This window comes from Amblyraja radiata, chromosome 20 (genome assembly GCF_010909765.2).
Source record: "Amblyraja radiata isolate CabotCenter1 chromosome 20, sAmbRad1.1.pri, whole genome shotgun sequence".
NCBI classification, from domain to species: Eukaryota; Metazoa; Chordata; class Chondrichthyes; order Rajiformes; family Rajidae; genus Amblyraja; species Amblyraja radiata.
The window spans coordinates 38,219,723-38,243,769 of record NC_045975.1 but is presented as its reverse complement, the minus strand read 5'-3'; the positions used below and the strand labels follow the sequence as shown (position 1 = coordinate 38,243,769).

Sequence of the window (24,047 nt, the reverse complement as noted above, 5' to 3'; positions counted from 1 at the left end):
GCATATTTCAAACTTATTTCCCAAGTGAAAGACATGAACCAGCTTCAACATCATACATAAAGATATTTATCAGTTACATCACCTTCAGGTGGACACAACCTGATTTTTTTTCCTTTGCCTCCAGGTCAGGCAACTGTGACTTCTGCAGGTAAATCAGGCCTCTGTAACTTTACTCTGTGTACTGAGGATTGTGAAGTTCTGAAGTACACAGGAAGATGTGAAACTACAACCAGACCAGCAGAAACCACAACATCAGCTACAACAGTGACAGTAACACCAACGTCAAAAGGAACCACAATCTGTTCATGTGATGTTGATGGACATATAATGTCACCAGGTAAGTGTGTCAGTAATCAAAGTGCTCTTCTGTTCACATTTCAAAGAAAGAGCTTTACAGCTGTCTCTTGGGTAGAGAAAAATGCTGGTGAAACTCACGGGTGAGGCAGCATCTATGGAACCTACATCTGTCTCTTGCTAAGTGCAGATGATAGCAAGAAATGCATCCAATTATGAAGTAGATGCACAGTTCTAAACATGTCAACATAAATTATAGAATCTTTTTGCTTTCTTAGTTTTTTCCATTTGAGTTAATGTGGATGAAGCTCTTAATAGTTTAAAATCACCGGAGGCTTCTTCCTTTCAACCACTGAGCAACAGGATATATTTGATTCAAATGCTCCTTAAATGCAACATCATGTTACGATAAAGTTCAACACCCCTACATTGTGCTTGACAGCAGCATTGATCAGAGAGGTTTGCTCACAATGTGGACCTACACTTTTATACTGTAAATGTTGTGGTCCGCCCATGGTTTCTGTTGTGGGCCAGATCATGCCACCCGTCAAAAATGTTATTTCTGCCCAAAAATGAACTACGCAACTGAGCAACCTTACTGCAATTGCCGCTCACTCTTCTGCTGATTTGTGTATTATATTCTCTCCGCAATTCCCTTTTACAAGGCTTGCCAGCCACAAGCTACGATATGAAATCACGCACTGTGTTTGATGGAAACAGAGAAAATAAGTGCAGGAGTAGGTCATTCTGCCCTTCGAGCCTGCACCGCCATTCAATATGATCCTGGCTGATCATCCAACTCAGTATCCTGTACCTGCCTTCTCTCCATACCCCCTGATCCCTTTAGCCACAAGGGCCACATCGAACTCCCTCTTAAATATAGCCAATGAACTGGCCTCAACTACCTTCTGTGGCAGAGAGTTCCAGAGATTCACCACTCTCTGTGTGAAAAAAGTATTTCTCATCTCGGTCCTAAAGGATTTCCCCTCTATCCTTAAGCTGTGACCCCTTGTCCTGGACTTCCCCAACATCGGGAACAATCTTCCTGCATCTAGCCTGTCCAACCCCTTAAGAATTTTGTAAGTTTCTATAAGATCCCCCCTCAATCTCCGAAATTCTAGCGAGTACAAGTCGAGTCTATCCAGTCTTTCTTCATATGAAAGTCCTGACATCCCAGGAATTAGTCTGGTGAACCTTCTCTGCACTCCCTCTATGGCAATAATGTCCTTCCTCAGATTTGGAGACCAAAACTGTACACAATACTCCAGGTGTGGTCTCACCAAGACCCTGTACAACTGCAGTTGAACCTCCCTGCTCCTATACTCAAATACTTTTGCTATGAATGCTAACATACCATTCACTTTCTTCACTGCCTGCTGCACCTGCATGCCTACTTTCAATGACTGGTGTACCATGACACCCAGGTCTCGTTGCATCTCTCCTTTTCCTAATCGGCCACCATTTAGATAACAGTCTGCTTTTCTGTTTTTGCCACCAAAGTGGATAACCTCACATTTATCCACATTATACTGCATCTGCCATGCATTTGCCCACTCACCCAGCCTATCCAAGTCACCTTGCAACCTCCTAGCATCCTCCTCACAGCTAACACTGCCCCCGAGCTTAGTGTCATCCACAAAATTGGAGACGTTGCATTCAATTCCCTCGTCCAAATCATTAATATATATTGTAAATAGCTGGGGTCCCAGCACTCAGCCTTGCAGTACCCCACTAGTCACTGCCTGCCATCAAAGGATGTATATCATTTCTTGATTGTTGATGCAAACACTTTGAAATTACAACCTGATTTTCTTTTCTTTGCCTCCAGGTCAGGCAACTGTGACGTCTACAGGTAAATCAGGCCTCTGTAACTTTGTTCTGTGTACTGAGGATTGTAAAGTTCTGAAGTACACAGGAAGTTGTGTAACTACAACCAGACCAGCAGAAACCACATCAGCTACAACAGTGACACTAACACCAACGTCAAAAGGAACTACAATCTGTTCATGTGATGTTGACGGACATATAATGTCACCAGGTAAGTGTGTCAATTATCATAGTGCTCTTCCGGAAACATTTTAAAGTCAGAAATTTACCTCAGTCGTTAGCTTTGTGTAAATGACTGCAAGAAATGCATCAGATTATGAAGCAAACGCATTATCCTATAAATATTAATAGAAATTATAGCATCTTATTTCTCTCAATGACTTTTCTGTTTGGGTCAAAGTTTTCCGTTGCTCCAAGGTGACCTTCTTGCAACCATTGAGCTACATGATATATTTGGTGCAAATGATCCTTTAATGCAACATCTTGTTACGATATAATTCAACACCCCTACATTGCGATTGGCTGCAACATTGATCATAGAGGTTTACTCACGATTGTGGACCTACACTTTTATACTGGAAACGTTGTCGTCCACCTGAACCCATGTTTTGTGTTATGGGCCAGATCATGCCTCCCCTGAAAAAAGTTATTTCTGCCCAAAAATGATCTACGCAACAGAGCAACCTTACTGCAATTGTCACTCACTCTTCTGCTGATTTCTGTATTGAGCTTTTATATTCTCTCTGCAATTTTCTTTTAGAAGGCCTGCCAGCTACAAGCTACGATATGAAATCACGCACTAGTCTTTGCTCAAATGTGGTTGAGAATTTCTTGAGACTTGATACAAATTATTTGAAATTAAATTAAAGCCTCCGCAACAATTCTGCACAAACGAAATACATAACTCAGCTTCAACATCAAACATAAAGATATCTATCAGTTACATCACCTTCAGGTGTACACAACCTGATTTTCTTTACTTTGCCTCCAGGTCAGGCAACTGTGACGTCTACAGGTAAATCAGGCCTCTGTAACTTTACTCTGTGTACTGAAGATTGTGAAGTTCTGAAGTACACAGGAAGATGTGAAACTACAACCGGACCAGCAGAAACCACAACATCAGCTAAAACAGTGACAGTACCACCAACGTCAAGAGGAACTACATGTACCTGTGAGAATGACGGGCAAATAATGCTACCTGGTAAGTGTGTCAATTAATTAATTCATAAATTATTTTAATTTTCTAATTAAACTTTTGTTTCAGACTCAAGGTCCAGATAAAAGATGACATTACACAGAATACATTACATATAAAAACACCATAAAATACATATAAAAGCTTAGTAAATTACTTATAAGAGCATTATAAATTATACACAAAAATGCAATACATGATTTAAAATCCAGAATGAAAAGAAAGATCATGTCCTACAACGAGACAACGATACCAATGTCCACAATTGGGATTGGTAGTGTAGTGCTGAACCTTATGTTTGATTAGACCAAGATAACTTCATTTTCAGAATCATTAATCCTGCAAATAAATTGATACATATGATTTCTTAGGATAGCTTGTAAAGTACAGACTCCTGCAGCCACAAACATTTGACTTGCACTACACCATCTAGGTTTCTTTAGTAGTATTCTCATGACATCATTATTCGCTACTTTAAGTCCCTGTAGTTTGACCACAGGTGTGCAGTATAAAGTGGTGTACAATATGCTCTGAACAGAGACATCTTCACTACATCTGTACACGCACCAAACTTGTGAAAGGGAATACTCGCTTGTACATACAGCAAATGACGTTGTTTATAAATATCCTCATCATTTGTCATTTGTTCTGTAATAAAATGCCCAAGATATTTGACCTTATTACAGACACCAAGATTATTGTCAGACAATTTAAAATCAGGAAATTTTAGACATTTACCCTCTTTGGATCTACAGATCATAACAGCACTCTTACCAGCATTACATTTGATATCATGTTCCACATCATACACAGAACATATAGTAAGGAGCTGCAGGAGACCAGTGCTAGATGGACTAAAGACCACAAGATCATCTGCATACATAATATGGTTCACTAAAGTATTACCAATCATGCACCCAGTATTACAGGCTTTCAATTGCTTGGACAGATCATCAATATAAAGATTAAAAAGGACTAGGGACAATATTCCCCCTTGTCTAACACCATTGCTCATCCCAAATGGGGCTGAGACCCTATTGCCCCATTTTACTTGCATAGTCTGGTGGGCATACCAGTAAGCCAGAATTCTCACAATGTATTTAGGCACCCCTCTGTGACTCCCAATTTTACAAAGAGCTTTCCATGATTAACATGACCAAAGGCTTTGGAAGCATCAATAAAGCACATAAGAATTGATGAGTGTTTATATTTGTTTACAATCTCCTTTAGGGCATATATACACGTCAGTGTCATGTTTAGCTTTAATACCACTCTGGTTATCTCATTTAACTCATTTAATCTATCCAGCAGAATTATTTCTAGGACTTTTGACAATATGCTGGCTAAAGCCTGTAATTATTTAGTCTGCCTACTTTACCAGCTTTGTCCTTAATGACTGGCACCAGCAGAACAGACAACATTGAGTCTGGTAACAAGCCATGAATCATAAAGCCAGTAAAACAAATAGCAAGGAATATCATAGACTATCATAGAGCCTATTACATTCATGTTGCAAAGAAACAGATTTTGTGCAATGACTCTTGCTGTCTGCAGTTGAATTCTAAAAGTGCCTCAGATTTTGAAGTTGTTGCTCCAATCCATATGTCAACCAGATGATACAATAAATTGTAGAAATGTATTTCTATCCTAGATTTTTTTTAAATAATTTTTTTTTTAAGTTCACAATGAAGCAGTAGCCAAGAATGAACATTAACTTCCATAGAAGGCTTGGGATTTTGACATGTCCCCAACAACCCTCACCAACCTCTACAGATGCGCCACAGAAAACATTTTTAGGCAACGGCTTCATCCAAAATAGAAATAGCGCCAGGATAGAACTGTTTCAAGTTGTTCTCAGCAGCAACATCAGATTGTGATGTAATCCATGATCCCATGCTGAGAATGGCAGCAGCATTCATTGGCAATGAATGGCAAATAATTACAGACTCTTGGTTTTGCTTGGGAAAACATCTGTCCTCCCATCTCCAAGGTTAATTGTACATGTCCGAGCATGTACTTTCTGGGGAAATAGTCATCTCCTCATATTTAAGTAACTACAAAAGTTCCCTCCCCCCCCACCACCATGTTGCCCACCCTCCCCTTTCTCCCCCCACTTCCACTTTCTTCCCCCCCTCTATCGCTTGTGCCTCATCTAGACTTGCACTTATCTCTAACACTTCCACATCCACTGACATTTCTTCCTCTAGCCTCACGATTCGCAACTCATGAATCCTTTTCTCTTGCACGTTCTGACCTTTGCCTACACGTCTGCATCTCCAAAACCCACCGCAATCCATCTGAATAAGAGTCCTGACCCGAAATGTCACATATCCATGTTCTCCAGAGATTCTGCCTGACCCGCTGAGTTACTCCAACACTTTGAGTCTTTTTTTGTAAACCAAAATCTGCAGTTCCTTGGGCCTTCATCTCATGTCCTGTGGAGATGCGGTTCCAATGTTGCCATTGACCCACTGCTCTTTCTAGTTTGTGATGTCCTCTTCCCATTGCATAGAGCTTGCCTGGTGAAGAAAACACAGTTCAACAGCAGTCTACAAACCTTGCAAAGGAATTGCCCAATACATATTTGTACATGTCTTTGTATATTATATATATTGTGACAGCAAACAGCATCAAAATCCACAGGGTTTAACAGTAGCTAACTAGTGTCTGGGCTGAAGAAACATTTTGGCGTTAATAATATCAGTGGCAATGTAGTGGTGATGTCGTTTCTGCAGAATGAGCGGTGACTCCTAGTGTATTCCATGCTTGAAATATGACTTTTGTTCATTTTTATATCCATCTAACACATTGATGAAGCATAATTCCTGTTGCTTTGACATGCAGGGCAATCCACTGTGAGTTCCGAAGATAAATCAGGCCTCTGCAATTACACACTGTGCACTGAGGGCTGCAAAATTGCGACATATACAAGAAAATGCGAAAACACCTCTCCAATCCCCGAGCACAGTACAACTACAACCACAACAGCGCAGACAACAACTGCCAGTTCCACAGCTTCAACGACTTGCTTCTGCAAAGTCAACGGGAAAGTAATATCTGCAGGTGAGTGTATCGCTTGTTCATAACATGTGACTGTATAAATCAATCATTAAATTGTATAATTGAAATGATAGTCCAGTCCTTTCCATGGCTTGCTTCACAGTCCATGAATGTGTTTGTTAGACCTCTGTATAAGCTCAGCACTGGTCTTCCACACAACTGTTCCAGAGCAGTGGAAGCAGGCCTCTTATCAATGTGCCACAATGTCCTTATCTTCCCATGTGTGAGGATGTTCCCAGGCTTCCTTGTTCATGTGCTACTAGCCCAAGTTAACCCAGACCCCTGATTTTGGCCTCATCTCCCCTTGATCAACTGGTAGAGAGAAGCAGTCACCAAACTGACACCAGTACATAACCCAGTGTTTCCAGCGAAGCAATCACAGTACTGACCATTTGCTGCTGTGCACTCAATTTGTTCACTCACACAAATACCTGTGGCTTGGTAAAATATCCACATTTTCTTCTTCAGTTCAGTATATTATCACGTGTACCGAGGTACAGTAAAAAGCTTGTGTTGCGCCCTAACCAGTTTGCGGAAAGACAATACATGATTACAATCGAACCATTCACAGTGTACAGATACATGATCAGGGAATAATGTTTAGTGCAAGGTAAAGCCAATAAAGTTCAATCAAAGATAGTCAGAGGGTCACCGATGAGGAGGATCGTCATTCAGGACTGCTCTCTGGCTGCGGTGGAATGTTCCAGTTGCCTGATAGCAGCTGGAAAGAAACTGTCCCTGAATCTGAAGGTGTGCATTTTCACTTCTATACCTTTTGCCCGATGGGAGAGGGAGAAGAGGGAGTGGGCAAGGTGTGACCCGTGCTCCTCTTTGTAAAGAATGTACTATCTGTATGTCTGTCGGACTGTAAGTTAGCTTTCTCCTTTATTTCTCTGTTTTTACTTTGTCTTTCTATTTGTGGTATTTTTTGGTTCCTTTTGGTCTTTATTAATGTAGCCTGTAGTAGTTTCCTGCATTGTCCAAATTCAAAAAGGGGTCTTGAAATGCATGCATATGGTTTGAAGGCCATCTACCTCAGATTTATTCCAGAAATTCAGTTCTATTTGAAAAGATCACTGAGGATGTGAGAAGAGCCTTATTTGCTCGATGAGCAACACCATTGTATCACAGGTTTGTGCAGCAATGTATACATTTCCGTGGTTTGTCCAAAAATGCAGGACTCGCAAGTGTGTTTTTAACCTAAATGCTGAATTAGTGCAGTGTGTCAAGACTTATGGAGATCGTATTTCCTTTTCTTTCTAGGAGAGGAAATTTACTTTACCAGTGATAAAGCTGGCTGGTGTTACATTGGCTTATGTACATCTAAGTGTGAAATTGTGAAGCACACCATACCATGCGAAGCCTCCACTTCCGTTTTACCAACCACGTCAGCACCAACAACAACAGTACCAGTGATCGGTTGCCCAGACCTGCACCCACCGAGAGCTGTGAGTATCCTCGTGACATCAGGGGTCTTTAGAACATAGAATAGTACATACAACATTGGAACAAGCTCTTCAGCCCCAATGTTAGTGCCGAAACATGATGCCATGTTCTCATCTACCTGTACATGATCCATATCCAAAGTCTATTCCCTGCACTTCCATGTGCCTATCCAAAAGCCGATTTGTTTTTTAGTTTTTAGTTTTAGAGATACAGCACCAAAACAGGCCCTTCAGCCCACCAAGTCCGCACACACCAGCAAACACCCCGTACACTAACACTATCCTGCACACCGGAGACAAATTACAATCTTTACCAAAGCCTATTAACCTACAAACCTGTACATCTTTGGAGTGTGGGTGGAAACTGGAGCACCATGAGAAATCCCACATGGTCATGGGGAGAACATACAAACTCCGTACAGACAGCACCCATAGTTAGGTTCGAACAGGGGTCTCTGTCGCTGTAAGTCAACAATCTACCACTGCACCACCGTGCCACCCTAACGCCCAGCTGATCCAGCATTACTTTGCCTGGGAAACTGGAGCGGACTGTTCTAAGTTGCAGCTGCTATGAGGAGATGCTTCACCAACCAGCTGGGAGCCCAAGTCACTCAGTCCTCTAAAATCTCATGACTTCATGAATCTTTACAGCACCTCTCCCACCCAGCCCTACTGCCAGTCCCTATACAAACCCCTTCACCATGGATCAGGAAAGTACTCCCTCACCCCCCGCAGCCTTATCCCTCCTCCCTCGTCCCAGGCCATCCAATCCCAAACACCGCGGCCACCTGTGGACGAGCCTCCCCTGAATGGGGCGCACCTCACCTACAGTCCACCAGGACTCATTCCCAGACAAAGACAAACCAAAGTCTTTCCTCTATGCATTCCGCACCAGTGCAGTCTACCAGCCACATGTTGTAGGGGCCTCTCAGTGACAAATGATGCTCAAGCTCTTGATTTTGCTGCAACAGATGCAGCATGCGATGAAACCCCATGTTTTAGTGTTTCCCCCGGACACAGTGAATTCCCAGATTACTGGGATATAAAATATGTCCATCTACATTCTGGCCCTCTGCTCATTGCTTCTCCCCTTTCCCTTCTTTACTGAATATCTCCTACCTGGCTGTCCCTGGCCTTCTAATCCCCATGTAACCCTTCCATGATATTCTTTCTATTTTTCTGTCATTCCCCTTACAAACGTCTACAGCTTCCCTCTCTTCTCGAAATATCATTGAGGTCCACCTCCCCCAAAACCAAAGGAACTCATCTCAAGAGCTCATCTCAAGTGCGTCATAACTGGTACTGAAACTTTTAAGGAAAGTTTTTTAGTACTCATGGGTGATGGGGATCATCCGATTTTATTAAAACCGAAAAATATCAGCATGTTTTACCATCCTTTTCCTATCAAATAATTTTTGGTCATCCTCGATTAAACTTATTGGGTTTCTTGACCTATTAGACTTATCACACATGTCTTTAGAAGACTTTAATGAGCTAATTTTCATCCCAGTGTCACATTTATGGGTCTAAATGGTATAGATATTTTAAGGGAACACCCCCATAATATATTGAAGGTCTCTTAACCATCCCCATGTGATTCTTTGCCCTGCCACATCCCTGCACTATTTCTGACCTTACTGGAATTGAAGGCTCAGATCTCAATGGGTTCTTGGCACAATCAGATTCGGGTCTGGTCGGGTGGTAGATGTTTTCTCCTTCTCCAGCCTCGGGGATTCTGTGAATGCCTTAACTTCTTACAATTGTTCATTCTCCTTACCCCCCCCCCCCCCCCTCCCTCCACGAACCACAGATGAATGAGACTTGGAAAATGGACAATTGCACAAAGGCAACATGCAAAGGGAATAACACTGTTTCCGTGGAGTCATTGAAATGTCCAAGTATTAAACCAATGATTTGTCAAAATGGACTGCAACCCAGAAAGATTTATGACCATTCCAACTGCTGCTATCAGCAAGAATGTGGCTGTGAGTATTGTGGAAACACATACATTATCATTATTAAATGTGATTTAATAGATGGGTGGAAGATGGAGGTAACATGCTGAAGGAACGCGTAGTTCATTATTTCACTGTGTTAATTGACGAGTCGATAATACATCATCCCAACAGGTCTCACCACCAGAATTAATCCAGCCTTATTTTTCAACTTTTTTTGTCTGGGCAACTCATTGAGTTCTGGCAGAACTTGGATTCAGGCAAAGGTGTCTAGCTTAGATGGGAATCTTGCTCAGCAGAGATGAGTTGGGCCAAAGGGCCTGTATCCATGCTGCATGATTCCATGAGTATTAGAGGACAGTAGTCAAGGTCCGGGGGTGAGGAGAAATGAGAGGCCATTCTTCCCTTCAGTCCTGAAAACAAGAGACAATCCAATAAGTAAGTCCAGGAGCTAATCTCAAGTAGATCATAACTGCAACAGAAACTTTTATGGAAAGTTTTTTTAGTGTTTGTGCGTAATGGGTGTTATCAGATTTTATAAAAACAAAAATATTCACATGAGGACAACAGAATAAGAGTTGTGGAACATATACAATACCAACCACAGAGATCTATGGGAGTAGCGACATGATCCATGGTGAGGAAAGAAAATTCTGGGGAAAAGATCTTGCTGAAGAAACATACCATCATGAAGAAATATTTCAAAAATATTATTGGGAGGAATTTATTGGTAATTTAACTACTTGAAAAATATGCAAATTTCTGGTATATGCTGATTCCTAGTAAGATGAAAAATATATATTAATTTAACTATTTGCAAAATATACTTGGTATGGGGATTTCTTGGGGAATGGGGAGGTAATTCCTTGCAAATGGACATAGATTTCACCAACTGCAAACTGATGTAGTGTTTGAAGAGTGTAGCATGCCATTTCTCTCCGCTTCAGCCTTGTCTTAGAAATGTAAAAAAAAAATGGCCAAATAGAATAAGAAGAGCCTTTCCTCCCAACATGCTGGGTTTTTCACATAGAGTCAAGGAAACCCAGAGAATGGAAACAATCCCTTTGGTCCACCTTCTAAGCAGATCCCATATGAACTGTTTGGCCCATATCCCTTTAAATATTTTCTATCTATGTATCTTTTAAAATGTCTTTTAAACGTTGCTATTGTATCTGCCTCAACTACTTCGCCTGGCAATCTTAGTACATTTGGAGCATTGACCTGATGCCAGTATATCTAAGCATATGATGCCAGTACACCATCCTTTCCAGTAGTGTATGGGAACTCGTGTCTTGCTAATCCGATGGTGTTCGCACATCTTGCCAGCTCTTCAGTATTGTGTTGGAGCTGAAGACTATATTCACCTCAACACCACCACTGATTTTCAAAACCTCTGCCACCTTAAGGATCACACCTTCTGCCTTCACATCCACGCCATTAGTGAATGTAACAAATGACAACAGTCCCATCACCAAGCCCTACGGTCTGAAGAAAGGGGTCCTGACCCAAAACACTGCCTGTCGTGCTAAGTTCCTCCAGCACTTTGGTTTTTGCTCAAGATTCCGGCATCTGCAGCCTCTCGTGTCTCCCAAAGGTAGATGGCTAGTCAAAAGCTTCAAAATACAAAACCAACCCTCCAAGCATCAACAACCACCTCCTATCATCAAACCAAATTAGGATCTAACTTGCCCATTTACCCTGGATCATAATCTCCCATGTGAAACTTTATTAGACATTTACTAAAGTCTATGAAGACGACATCAACTGCACATCTCTCAACCACAATATATTCTTCCAATAGTTCAATCAATTTAGTCTGTCAGGATCCTTCCTCAACATACTGCCTTTCCTTAATTAATCACCATCTTAGATTAATATTGTCCCTTATTTTTGTTCCCATTTTATTTACAATATTGGCATAATTGCAGAATAAAGGGGAGAGGCGAGGAGGAATGTCTTCCCTCAGACAATGATGAATCTGTAATACTCTGTCCCAGATAACTGGGGAGATGGAGTAATTGAAAATGTTGCTGGCCGAAACAGACAAATGATTGAACACCAGGGCAGTCGGGGTCAATAGGAATAAGCAGGAATTGAAGGGAATAATGGAGGCAGTTCAACAGCCATTTTAACAGGCAGACATTTTAACAACAGATCAACAGGCAGAACACGCCCAAATCGTGATCTGGCGGACTGCTGCTCCCATTCCTCTGCTCTCTCTTTCAAGTCCAAATCTAAGCAAAACTTGAATTAGGAAGACACATATTTAACATGAAATCTTGCATCACATTTCTCTTCCGTCAAAAGGCAATTTCAGCACACAAAGAAATCGAACAATCCATTCTCCCAAAAATATAGTCACAAACTGAAAGAAATTGTGAAGCAGCACGCTTTGGTTTTTTGGTTGAAGAGTGAGTTTTGAAGAACTTCGTGCTCATGTACGATGGGGCTTTGGAATCTCATGACTGAACAAGCTTCCCTGTGGTTTTGAAGACAATCTCCCGGTGACATACTGGGATCTCGGCTGTGACATTTTGAGAAAGTGCTAAGTGGGTCTTCAAACTATCGTTCTCCAAGTTGGAGACATAATCTCAATCAACACAACAAACCCATCACTGCCAATTCCATGGGAAGTTAAAAGTGCCTTGGAGCATAGGACCTTGCCAATAGATTGGGGCTGTCCAAAAATGCTGCAATTGGCCCATTCAGACAGCACACAATGGGATTCATACATCAACAATCTGGGTTGCTTTAGACCTGAGTTTAAAATTACCATAACCTTATTCCTTTATTGGTAGAAAGCATTTTTCTTCCAAAAACAATGATTAGACTTCTAGCTTAAAAAAAAATAATATATACAGTATTTTCATTTTTATTAAGAACTAACAAAAGGTCATCAACCTGAACTGTTAACCCTATCTTCCTCCCCATAGACACTTGTCAAACCAGATCAATATCTCCAGCATTTTCAGTTTTTATTTCTATTTTCCAGTATCTGTATGTTTGCTTTTTCAGCTTAAATAAATATTTTGTTGGAAACAGAGTCTGCCTTTGATGTTCCAGGTTCCTGCATGGGATGGGGAGGTTCCCATTACATTACTTTTGATGGAACAGATTACACATTCAAAGGAAAATGTACTTACATCGTGGTGAAGCAAATAACAGAAAAGATCGAAAACTTCACGATTTACTTGGACAACGCCAACGTTGGGCCCGAAATGTCACAACCAATAGCCCTCAAAATATTCTACAAATCTTTAGTAATCACATTGATTCGGGTGACTGTCAACAACTCAATAAAAGCCACGGTAAGTGTTTCTACACTTTCTGCCAATTGGCAAAGAAGAGCTTTGCCCACCAGTTTGGATTTAAATCCATGATGAAAGTCCATTGCAAATAAAGCCATTGGGTTAAGGCTGGGGTGGCTGTGACTTTGCCTCTATGTCAATGATCCTCTCAATCTAAGGATGTATTCCAGGATGTATTCCAATCTATCCCATTGTGGCCCTTGCATTATTTTAAACTGCATTCTCTGCAGCTGTAACATTATATTCTGCACTCTATTGTATTTTTTGCACTACCTGATACATTCATTTATGATAAGATTTGCCTGGATAGCACACAGAAGAAGGTTTTTCAGTATCCCAGTGCACATGACAATAATAAACCAGTATTGGGCATTGAGGACAAACTGTTCTCAATGACCTCCTAGAAATAACAGAAAGCTAGGAATATCCCATTGTGTATATGTGTGCCATAGATTTGTCTGCCTAACCATCTCAATCCTCCCACTGGCCCAGGGTGCCCTCAAGTGGTAAGACCAAGTCACTGTCGGTCCACTGTCGGACAGCGTGTAAATAGTCTATGTGTAAAGATGGTGTCATTTACCTGCTACACTTAATGTTTACTCCTATTATGTGCAAATGTCCCATCGAGAAGAGTTCACCAAAGCCTCAGTCAGAGGAAATGTCCAGAAGAAAAAAACCCGGGGAAGGAAGCAAACAGGAAAATGGTTCCAATGTCAGTCATAGAGCTCTTTAGCACAAAAACAGACCTATTAACCAACTTTATATTCCCCGTTGACTTAATGTCTACCAAGTATGCCAAATCTATGTATACCAAGTTGCTGATTCAACTCGTCCCACAGACTGTGGTGCTCCCTGATAGAAATATATAAAACCATGACCAAGTGGGATCCATTGGGTCCTGGTACCTCAACGCAATATTCCACCACTCACTCATTCCCCCAACGCAACCTGTTCCACCAACGCAAAATTCCAACACTCACTTGTTCCCCCAACGCAACCCGTTCCACCAACGCAAAATTCCACCACTCACCAATAGCCCCAACGCGGCTCATTTCCCCTCATCCCCCAGCACTCACTCCCCCTCCTCTTCACCCTCCCTCTTTTTAAACTTTAAAAAATTGACTTATCATTTAAAAAAATCTAATTCCACTTAGCTGCCCCTGCCCATTACAATGGTACAAATGACAGGACTCCCAGTGTCTTGTCATTTGTAACCTTTCTTACCGTGAAAAGTCAAGTGAAAAGTTACATTTTTAAAGCTTAAAATGTGAATAACTTGTAAAATATACCATCAATCTGAACTAACCTTGATACAACACACCACAGGACGATGGTGAGTATGTGGTTCAACAATTGTAGTGCTATAGTGTACCGTTTAGGCATAATTTGGAGACATCACAGACAGACAGACATAGAAACAAACAAGATGAGAGTTTTAGTAATATATAGATTCTGAAAGCTATGGATGGAGTAGATAGAATTTTTTCTCAGGGTGGAAATGTGAAAGACAAGAGGACATAGCTTTAAGGTGAGTGGGGAAAGTTTATAGGAGATGGACAAGAAAGAGGGTGGTAGGTGCTGTAATGTGCTATTCGGTGAGGTGGTGGAAGCAGATATAATAGTGATACTTAAGAGTCATTTAGACAACCACATGTACAGAGAGGGTATGGAGGGATATAGAACATGTACAGGCAAAAGAGATCAGTTTAACTTGGTATCAACTTCCACACAGTCACCATGGGCCAAAGGGCCTGTTTCTATGCTGCATGCTCTATATGTTCTTCAGGGGGGGGGGGCAGGAATGGATTTGAACAGAAATTAAGGTAGGATTGGACTCAAGGCAGAGAAACATCCAAAGTCAGAGAAAAATTCCTGCTGCCCCGCTCATTGAGAAGGGTTTGGCAGTGTTGCTCAGGAAACCCACAACCAGTGATTTGCCAGGCAATGCCGCCACACAGCAACAGACCATAACCATCAACCGCGGGCCTAGGGGTCACCACCTGCTCCATGATTCTAGACTGACTCGGGTGCAAACATGTTCCTCATGCTTATAAAGTACAGAAATAAAACTGTAGCTAACTGGAGCATCTTGCTTTTCTTATACAGGCCCAGGTCAATGATGAAGAGATTATACAACCTTATTCCCATGATGGGGTCAAGATCAGTTCCTCAGGGATCACGGAAACGGTGGAGATTATTCCCATTAATGCTACTATTACCTTTGATGGCCTGGGCTTTACTATAGACCTTCCTCACGCGATCTTTGGGGGAAACGTTGAAGGACAGTGTGGTATGTATCATTGGGACTTCTTCATTTCAGTTTCCAGTATTGTAAAAATGCTGCATCTAAATTGAGATATCGCCATGCATGGATTAACACGAGGGCTTTCAAAAACTACGTTCAGAACATGGAGATGTTGGAAATCTGTATTTGTTCTGTTAATAAGTTTTTTGTTTTGTGAGATAAAAAAAAAATAAGGACAATTATCATTCATGGATGTTAGTGGTCATATTTGCTAATGTTTTTCTCATTTTGCTATCCCAACTTTACAAACAAGTTATTTTTGTGGGAGGATATGGTGACTGAGAGGTAATCTAACGAGGTGTATCTCAGAATGTACTTTACATTCCTCTGTGGGGGCAGCGAGAGGTTTAACCAAAGGGACAATGTAAAGCAGATCAAGACATTCTTTAAAGAATGGCATCCATGTTGAATATCAAATGGATGTTACATTGGGGGTGTTCAGAGAAATGCATTTGGATGTTTGGCCTAATTGTTTAAGTTCTGACACTGTGGGGGGAAGGCGTTGGGGTTTGAGCCCATGAATCAGTGGAGGAGTGGTGTGGAGGAGGTTAACGGAGATGTGAAAATGCATTGGGAAGACCTCTTTGCTTGTGAGCATCCGATGACGTTAGAAGTACATTTTAAGTAATGCCCTCAATTCTCAATTTCCACTTCCCTAGGTACCTGCACCAACAACAAGACAGATGACTGCACACTGCCTGATGGAACCGTGGTATCTTCTTGCACTCACGCCGCCTCTCACTGGAAAATTTCGGATAAGAACAAAGCACATTGTGATGCCCGAACTACAACCCCAATGCCAACACTTTCTTCAACTACACCTTCTCTAAAAACCACACTCAGTCCGACAACTGTGCCAATTACCCCTTGTGCAGCATCAAATATCTGCAAGATCATCCTTGGCCCGTAAGTCTTATTCCCAGGGTAAAGGTGGCATTTGGGTGGTGTTGGGAATGTGGTTAATCATTCCCCTTTCTATCGTCTAAGTGACCAGTTGGCACAGCTATTTAGTCATTTTAACAATCAGAATACTGTTTAAATATTATATTCTTAAAGGTATGCGTTAAATTTCCTTATGATTGCCAACAAACTAGTTGACCTGGATGATTCACACCTGGTGACAATTGCCATTCAATTGCAACAATTGCCTGTGAACTGTGGTCCTGGTGACCGACCTTCGGAATATCAACCATGAGTGCATCTTCCAAAACCAAAGCTACTGTCGTTAACTGTATACTTTCCCGCTACATTTGATCGCCATTGAAATTGTGATGAGTAGAAGTATTGTGGTGAACCTACAGAACTGTCCACCTCATAAGGTTTCAGAAGCTAAGTCGTTCTGAGGGATTGATAGATTTCTGGACATTTATCATCTGACCAGCTAGCCAGCTCATCTACTGCTATTGTTTGACTAGTATCACCCTTTTTCCCTCATTTTTTTCAACTATTGTCAGAAGTAGATGAATGGCCTCATCGTCACCACTCAGAGAGGGCTAGAAGAGAAAGGAGAATGAGAGGAGGTGGGAGACAGAGTGGGAGGTGGTCACTTATCTCTGACAATGAAGGAATGATGACTTGCAATCAATATGTAAGGTAGACAGTTCCACTCAGAACATTTTGCATTTTTAACATTGTTCTTCTTTTCATAGTATCTTCACAAAATGCCATGACAAGGTACATCCAGGCCCATTCTATGAAGCCTGCGTGAATGACGCATGCCATGTCATGAATGAGACAATAATATGTTCCAGTATAGACATGTATTCCAAGATGTGCAGATCTAAAGGCGATACCTGTGTGGATTGGCGGGATCACACCGACGGAATATGTTGTAAGTAACTGATCAAGAATCAAAGTGCTGGAGGAATTCGACAGGTCAGGTAGCATCTGTAGAGGACAATGAGCAATGATTCAGGTCGGGACCTTTCTTCAGACTGATGGAGAAAGTTGTAAAAGAAAGATAGGAGTGGCAAAGTGATAGGTGGATACAGGTGAGGAGGAATGTATGGTAGATTGGTGGAGGCAGTGACAAACATTGAAGATGCAAAGGAGACAAAAGGGTGTCTCAATTCTCAGAAAGGAGAGGTGCAATGTAAAGATGGTGGAAGGGATGTGGGTGGAAGGGGACAGGGAGAGGCAAGAGGGAATAAATGGGAAATGCAAGACTCGAGGATGGGAGGGGTGGGAGAGGAATGTAGGGAGGAGAGTAAAAGAGGGTCACAATGGGAGGGGGTAGGGGGTGGTAGAGGAAAGAGATAGGGCGGTAGGAAATTAACAACTAATAATTTCCTCATAATACCATTGAATGATTTAACACAGGAGTTTCTTCAGATTATCATGACTGCTCTGACTCTCCATTCTTGCCTAGATTGCCCTTCTCACCCCGTGGCCTTGATTTGTTAACTGTTTTCAAATATTTGTCCAAATTCTTTTCAAAACTGAGTGAAGGATATTTGATTATCATATCTACTGGGAATGGAACAATGACATTCTACTTGTTGCGGCTTAACATGCTCATAAAGGCAATAACATATGTATAAATATATTATCAATAAAATAAATGAATAACTGTAACACTAGATAACCATAAGTGCAATACCAAATTCCGTAGTGCAACCAGAGCTACAGTCCATAGGAGATCAGAATAGGCAGTTAATATCAAACAAATCCTTTATTTGATTTTCGCTCAGAGAGTAGTGGAGAGTATCTAGAATAAACTGCCTGAGGCAGCTGTAGAAGCAGTATAATTACATATTTTTAATTTATAAATGTGGATATGAAATGCTGAGAGGGATATGGGCTATATGCAGGCAAATGGGACTAGCTGACTAAGTGAACTTGGTTGGCATGGATAGGGTCAGACGATGAGCCTTTCTGTTCTGTACAGCTCTATAACTCTGTGAATCTATGAATCCTGACGGAAAACAGGGAAGAATATCAGGAAAGTGAGAAAGAGTATCCAGCATGGTAACCATTAACCAAAAGAGTTGGACAATCGTGGAATTTCAGATTTGATACCTAATGTCTTGTTTCCTTGTTTACTTTAATCCAGCATATCACTGCCCTGCAAAGATGGAATATAAACCATGTGCATCAAAGGAGCAGCCAACTTGTGGGTCCAGGTTTGTTGCATTTATTTTGCAAAACATTCTCACTGATAATTCAAAAATCATTCTCTCGTTTTCCTTCTCCCCTTCACTCAGTGCACAATATTAATGCTCCCTTTTGTGATTAGATCGCATGACGAAAATACACCCAGTGATGAAGGCTGCTTCTGTCCTGATGGGAAGATCCTGTTTCAGCCCGGAGACATCTGCACGGATAGCTGTAGTAAGTATATTTCTGTACAACCGCTACAAGGTCTGGTACCACCACTACCAAGTTCCCGCAATTGAATCTTAACTGGAACTACCCTGACAACTGCAGAGAAGGGATGTAATATCACGTGAGAATTGTAGGGAGAGTTCCGCACATTGGGAATGATGGAATACATCATGAGAGAAAATCCAGGAAAGTGAAGGGCCTGTCCCACTTTCATGACCCTTGCCGAGTTTGCTCTTGACTCATACTCGTAGCATGGTTGTCACGAGATCGTAGAAGGTCTTAGGTAGGTCGTAGCAGATCGTGATGGTAGTCGTAGGCACTCATGGCATCAAGTAGGTCGCAGCCTGCTGAAAAATGTCCACGAGTAAAAAAGGTCGTGAATTAGGTCGTGAAAGTGGGACAGGCCCATAACTCAGCTGAAAGTGCATATTATTGCAATGATTATTTTGGTTAATTGGTTTGTGAGTGACTAACTTAACGCTGCCTCCTCTGATCAGCAGTCACTTAATTTTATCCATCATCTTTATTTCTTTGTATTTTATATGTTATGTTTCTGTGTTGATTAAGAAGCATTTAGTTTATTGGTTCAAATTCAGTCAGTAAGCACATTAGTTATGACTTTTCTTTATGTCCATTGTAGATTGTATTGGACCTGATGGAAAACCAAAGCAGGTAGGTTTATCAAGCGAGCAGCCAATATCTATCATTGAGAATGATATTAACTTCTGCTTCTGCATTTATAAAAACATCCTGCTGTTCTTGTGCTTGTGACAGGTCGGTGAAACATGGCAAAGCAATTGTCAGGATTGTTCTTGCAGCAAGGCGACATTGAGCATCATCTGCAAACCCCACAAATGCCCCGTATCACCTCCAGTGGTGTGCAAAGAACAAGGCTTTGTACCAGTTGTTGAAAGGAACCAAAACGACTTATGTTGTACAGAAACCATCTGCAGTAAGTGGACCCTTTCTCCGTTTTACAAAAACAGAAAACACTTGAAATACACAGCAGATCAGGCAGCGTCTGTGGACAAAGGAGTACAGAGTGAACATTTCACCTCACTGCCCATTGATCAGATGTTTAAGAAGGAACTGCAGATGCTGGAAAATCGAAGGTACACAAAAATGCTGGAGAAACACAGCGGGTGCAGCAGCATCTATGGAGCGAAGGAAATAGGCAACGTTTCGGGCCGAAACGTTGCCTATTTCCTTTGCTCCATAGATGCTGCTGCACCCGCTGAGTTTCTCCAGCATTTTTGTGCTCCTTAATCAGAACTGGAAATGTCCTTTCCAGTTCTGTGGAAGGATCATAGACCTGAAAGCAATTCTCCATCTTTTGCAACATTTTGATTATTAATCTTCCCAGTTAGCGTGTATGAATATTCCATTGTACAGATCCAGCATGAAATCTTCTATTATTTAAAAGCAAAATCATACGCATTATGAGTTTTGCCAAGAGAGAATCGTGTTTACTTATGTAATGATTTTAGAAATATTAATTTCTAAGCAAAATCTAGCTGTTAAATGGGATAGGTTAGCATAGACCGAAGGGTTTGTTTCTGTGTTGTGTGATTCTTAAGTTCTCGAAGATTAAGTTCTACTGATAAAAGACTTGGGAGATTAACACTTAGACTACTCCATGAAGAGCACATAGGATCAATTTTAATTACTAGATGTAAGTACCCCTATGTGAAATTTTAAAAAATTCAATGTACTCGGAGAGGATAGAAAGGGTTTAGGTATTAGGTTGAGGAATTCAGTGTGTCAGGCATCATCTGTGAAGGGAAATGGACAGACGATATTTCAGATCAGGACCCTTCTTTTATTATGCAGGCTATTAGAGGTTATCTAAAATTAGAGAATTCAGTGTTGATGTTATTGGGTTATAAGCTACCCAAGCGGAGTATGATACGCTGTTCCTCCAGTTTGTGTGTGGCCTCACTCTGGCAATGGAGGAGGCCCAGGACAGAAAGGTCAATTTGGGAATGGGAAGTGGAATTTAAATGGTTAGCAAGCAGGTGATCCAGTAGGACCTAGCAGACTGAGTGCAAGTCTTCATCCAAGCTTGGTCTCGCCAATATTCAGGAGACCATATTGGGATATTGGATGCAGTAGATGAGGTTAGAAGAGGTGCATGTGAACCTCTGTCTCATCTGGAAGGACTGTTGGGGTCCCTGGATGGAGGCAAGGGAGGAGGTATAGGGACAGGTGGTGCACCTCCTGCGGTTGCAGTGGAAAGTACCTGGGAGGCGGTGATTTGTGTGGGAAGGGATGAGTGAACCAAGGAGTTGCGGAGAGAATGGCCTCTGCAGATGGCGGAAAGAGGAAAAGATGGGAAGATATGTGGTGGTGGGATCACATTGGAGGTGATGGAAATGTCAGGGGATGGTGTTTTGTTACAGAGGCTGATAGTGTGAAAGGTGAGGAGCAAAGGAATCCTTTTCCGATCTGGGGGTTTGCAAAGAGTGAACAGTGATTGTCAGTTGTAAACTGAGGTTGATCACGATCCACCAGAAATGATAGGCTCACCACTGGATTAATTTTGAAGAGCAGTGTTAATCAGTCTAGTTGGAACTCAAAACTTGTAGTGAATTGGGAAATTGGTCTAATCAGGCCTTGATTTATTGAAATACTAGTAGAAACATTTTGTTTAACCTAAAATGAAACTCTCTAATGAATATTACCTATGGTCATAAGTAAAGAGCTTTTACGTAACTAACATCATATTTTGCCTATTCAGAATGTAACATAACTCACTGCCCAACTGTGAAATTTGGCTGCAAAGCTGGATACACGCCCGAGCTCCACATGAAAGATGGTAATTGCTGCCCAACTTACACCTGTGGTAAGTGTTACTTTTACAGTATGTTGTTCTGTGATACAAGTAGTTTATGGTCACTATCGTGATAATTTAAAGAGCATGCCTGCCTGTATGTGAACTGTTAACTTAATGGCATATTATTTCATTTTCAGTACCAAAAAAAGTCTGTGTGTTCAATGACACTGAATACAAGGTAAGGTATACTGACATATGCTGAGTTACTAATTACAGTTTTACGGCATAAAAACATGACATTTGGCCTAACTCGTCCACACAGACCAATGGGTCCATGGTCCTGTCTTCCTCGGCAATTTGGGTGCTCAACATATATATTAATTTGCTCTGTGTACAGTTTTTCATGTTTCTATCCTGTTTTCTCATTCATGAATCACAGTAGACAAAACTTTGCTTGCACTCAGATGAACAAATGGTAGAAAAACATTAAAATGTAGTAAGAGGTGAAATTGGAGCAGAGCACGTGCCAATGCAATGTTAGTTTTCAAAGCAAAAAATTCAAATCATAGGGTTAGCAATTTAATTGGCAGGAATGTCAGTTATGAGCATACAGGAAGGCTACAAAGGGATATTGATAGGTCCAGCGGCATGGTGGCGCACCAGTAGAGATGCTGCCCCTTACAGCGCCAATGACACAGGTTCAATCCTGACAATTGATACTGCATGTACAGATTTTGTCCATTCTCCCCGTGTCCTCATGGGTTTTCTCCGGGTGCTCCGGTTTCCTCCACACTCCAAAGATGTACAGGTTTGTAGGCTAAAATTGGCATTGGTAAAATTGTAAATTGTCCTTAATATGTGTAGGATATATCACGATGTATGGGGATCGTGGGTCAGCACAGGCTCAGTGGGCTGAAGGGCCTGTTTCCATGCTGCATCTCTAAACTGAACTAGACTAAACATATTATTTAAATAGAGAAATATTGCAGAGTTCTGAAATGGAACAAGATCCAGTTGTGCTAGGATTATGCCACGTATTGAGGGAAGCCAGTATTATATTGTCCTTTATCGCCAGGAAAATGAAAGTTGGGAAAATGTAGTTCAGTTCCTCTGGGCTTTAGTGAGGTCACATCAAGACAGGGTGCACATCATCAGTCTCCTAATATAAGGAAAGATGACACTGCACTGGAAACAATCCGAGGTTAATATCTGAAATGAATGGGTTGCTGTATGGTGAAAGGGTGGAGGTTGGGCTAGTATCGGTTGGGTTTTGAAGTGAGAGGGAGCTTGGCTGGAACAGATCGGAGCCTGGGTGTTCTTGAGAGGGTGGGTGTTGGGAGGAGGTGTTTCTTCTGAAGAGGGAACTGAGGATTTATGTTTAACAATGTGGAGTCATTCACCAAACTCTCTTCCTCAAAGGTAGGTGGAACCAGCCTGATTATTTTTAAGGTAGAAGTAGATAGTGTCATGGTAACACAAGATTCTCAATACGAAAGGACGTGGATAGATGGGAATGTGTTGAGGCTTCGAATTAATTAGCCACGATTACTTTGAATTTTAGAGAAGGGGAAATGGCAAAATCCTGGGCCGAGTTTGTACGTCAATGGTTCTGGGAATTTGCTGCATAAAAACATAAACCTCCAGAGTTTTATCTTCTTCACTGTATGAAATCCAACAGTTACATTCCATTGTATTAAAAACCCAGCACAAATTTAAACCACATCTATACTCAAACTTTACTTGTGTTTCAGCCGGGAATGACTGTACCACAGAACACATGCAAGGATTGCAAATGTACTGAAGAAGTGGATCCATTAACCAAGCTCCATGCCATTGCATGCACGCCCATTAAGTGTGATACTCAGTGTTCAAAGGTAACCATCTATCCCACTAATCACTCATTATTCCATTTATAGTCAATGAAATGGGACTAATTATTGAAATCTTCCCCACAGGGCTATGAATATAAGAAGCAGGAAGGACAATGTTGTGGAAATTGTACCCAGGTTTTATGTATAATTGAACTGCCAAACAGGCCACCAATAATCCTTAAGGTATGCATTTTACTTCTTGGAAACCAGTTATCATAAATATTTTGCTTGGGCAGCTTATAACTCAGTAGTATCAATATTGATTTCTCTAACCTCAAGTAACCCCTACATTCCCTCTCACTCTATCCCTCCCCCACCCACGTCGCACCAGCTTCTCGTTCTCACCAAGCAAACAACTAACAATCACCTGTTTCCTTTATTATCATTACTTTTTTGCATATCTTTCATTTATTGTTCTCTATCTCGCTACATCATTGTCAATATCTCTCGTTTTCCTCTCCCGTGACCATGCCTGAAGAAGGGTCTCGACCCAAAACGTCACCGGACCTCTGACACTGTGAGGCAGTAACTCTACTGCTGTGCCTGTGGTTTTATGAAAAGAAAATGGTGTTTGAAAATGTTATTGAACTTCTTTGAGAGTGCAACATTTATATGGTGCACAGTGAAGCTCTGATAAACCAGCACAGAGAGTTTGTCAGTGCTCAATAAGCAGATTCTCCAGAGTCTTGG

General features: G+C 41.4%; 1 protein-coding gene across 1 annotated transcript in view; it reads left to right on the top strand.

The window, feature by feature from the left end:
- The window catches only part of LOC116984416 (mucin-2-like), a 103,745-nt gene that overhangs the window by 74,528 nt on the left and 5,170 nt on the right, over positions 1-24,047 (top strand). Inside the window, exons 66-83 of the mRNA XM_033038569.1 lie at positions 125-337; positions 2,123-2,332; positions 3,113-3,322; positions 6,161-6,379; positions 7,640-7,824; positions 9,632-9,806; positions 12,840-13,084; positions 15,191-15,374; positions 16,049-16,295; positions 17,039-17,220; positions 18,442-18,511; positions 18,625-18,719; positions 19,354-19,385; positions 19,488-19,665; positions 21,451-21,555; positions 21,684-21,724; positions 23,238-23,360; positions 23,442-23,540. Of these exons, the coding sequence (XP_032894460.1) occupies positions 125-337; positions 2,123-2,332; positions 3,113-3,322; positions 6,161-6,379; positions 7,640-7,824; positions 9,632-9,806; positions 12,840-13,084; positions 15,191-15,374; positions 16,049-16,295; positions 17,039-17,220; positions 18,442-18,511; positions 18,625-18,719; positions 19,354-19,385; positions 19,488-19,665; positions 21,451-21,555; positions 21,684-21,724; positions 23,238-23,360; positions 23,442-23,540 (2,813 nt within the window). The remainder of the gene's footprint in view (positions 1-124; positions 338-2,122; positions 2,333-3,112; positions 3,323-6,160; positions 6,380-7,639; positions 7,825-9,631; positions 9,807-12,839; positions 13,085-15,190; positions 15,375-16,048; positions 16,296-17,038; positions 17,221-18,441; positions 18,512-18,624; positions 18,720-19,353; positions 19,386-19,487; positions 19,666-21,450; positions 21,556-21,683; positions 21,725-23,237; positions 23,361-23,441; positions 23,541-24,047) is intronic.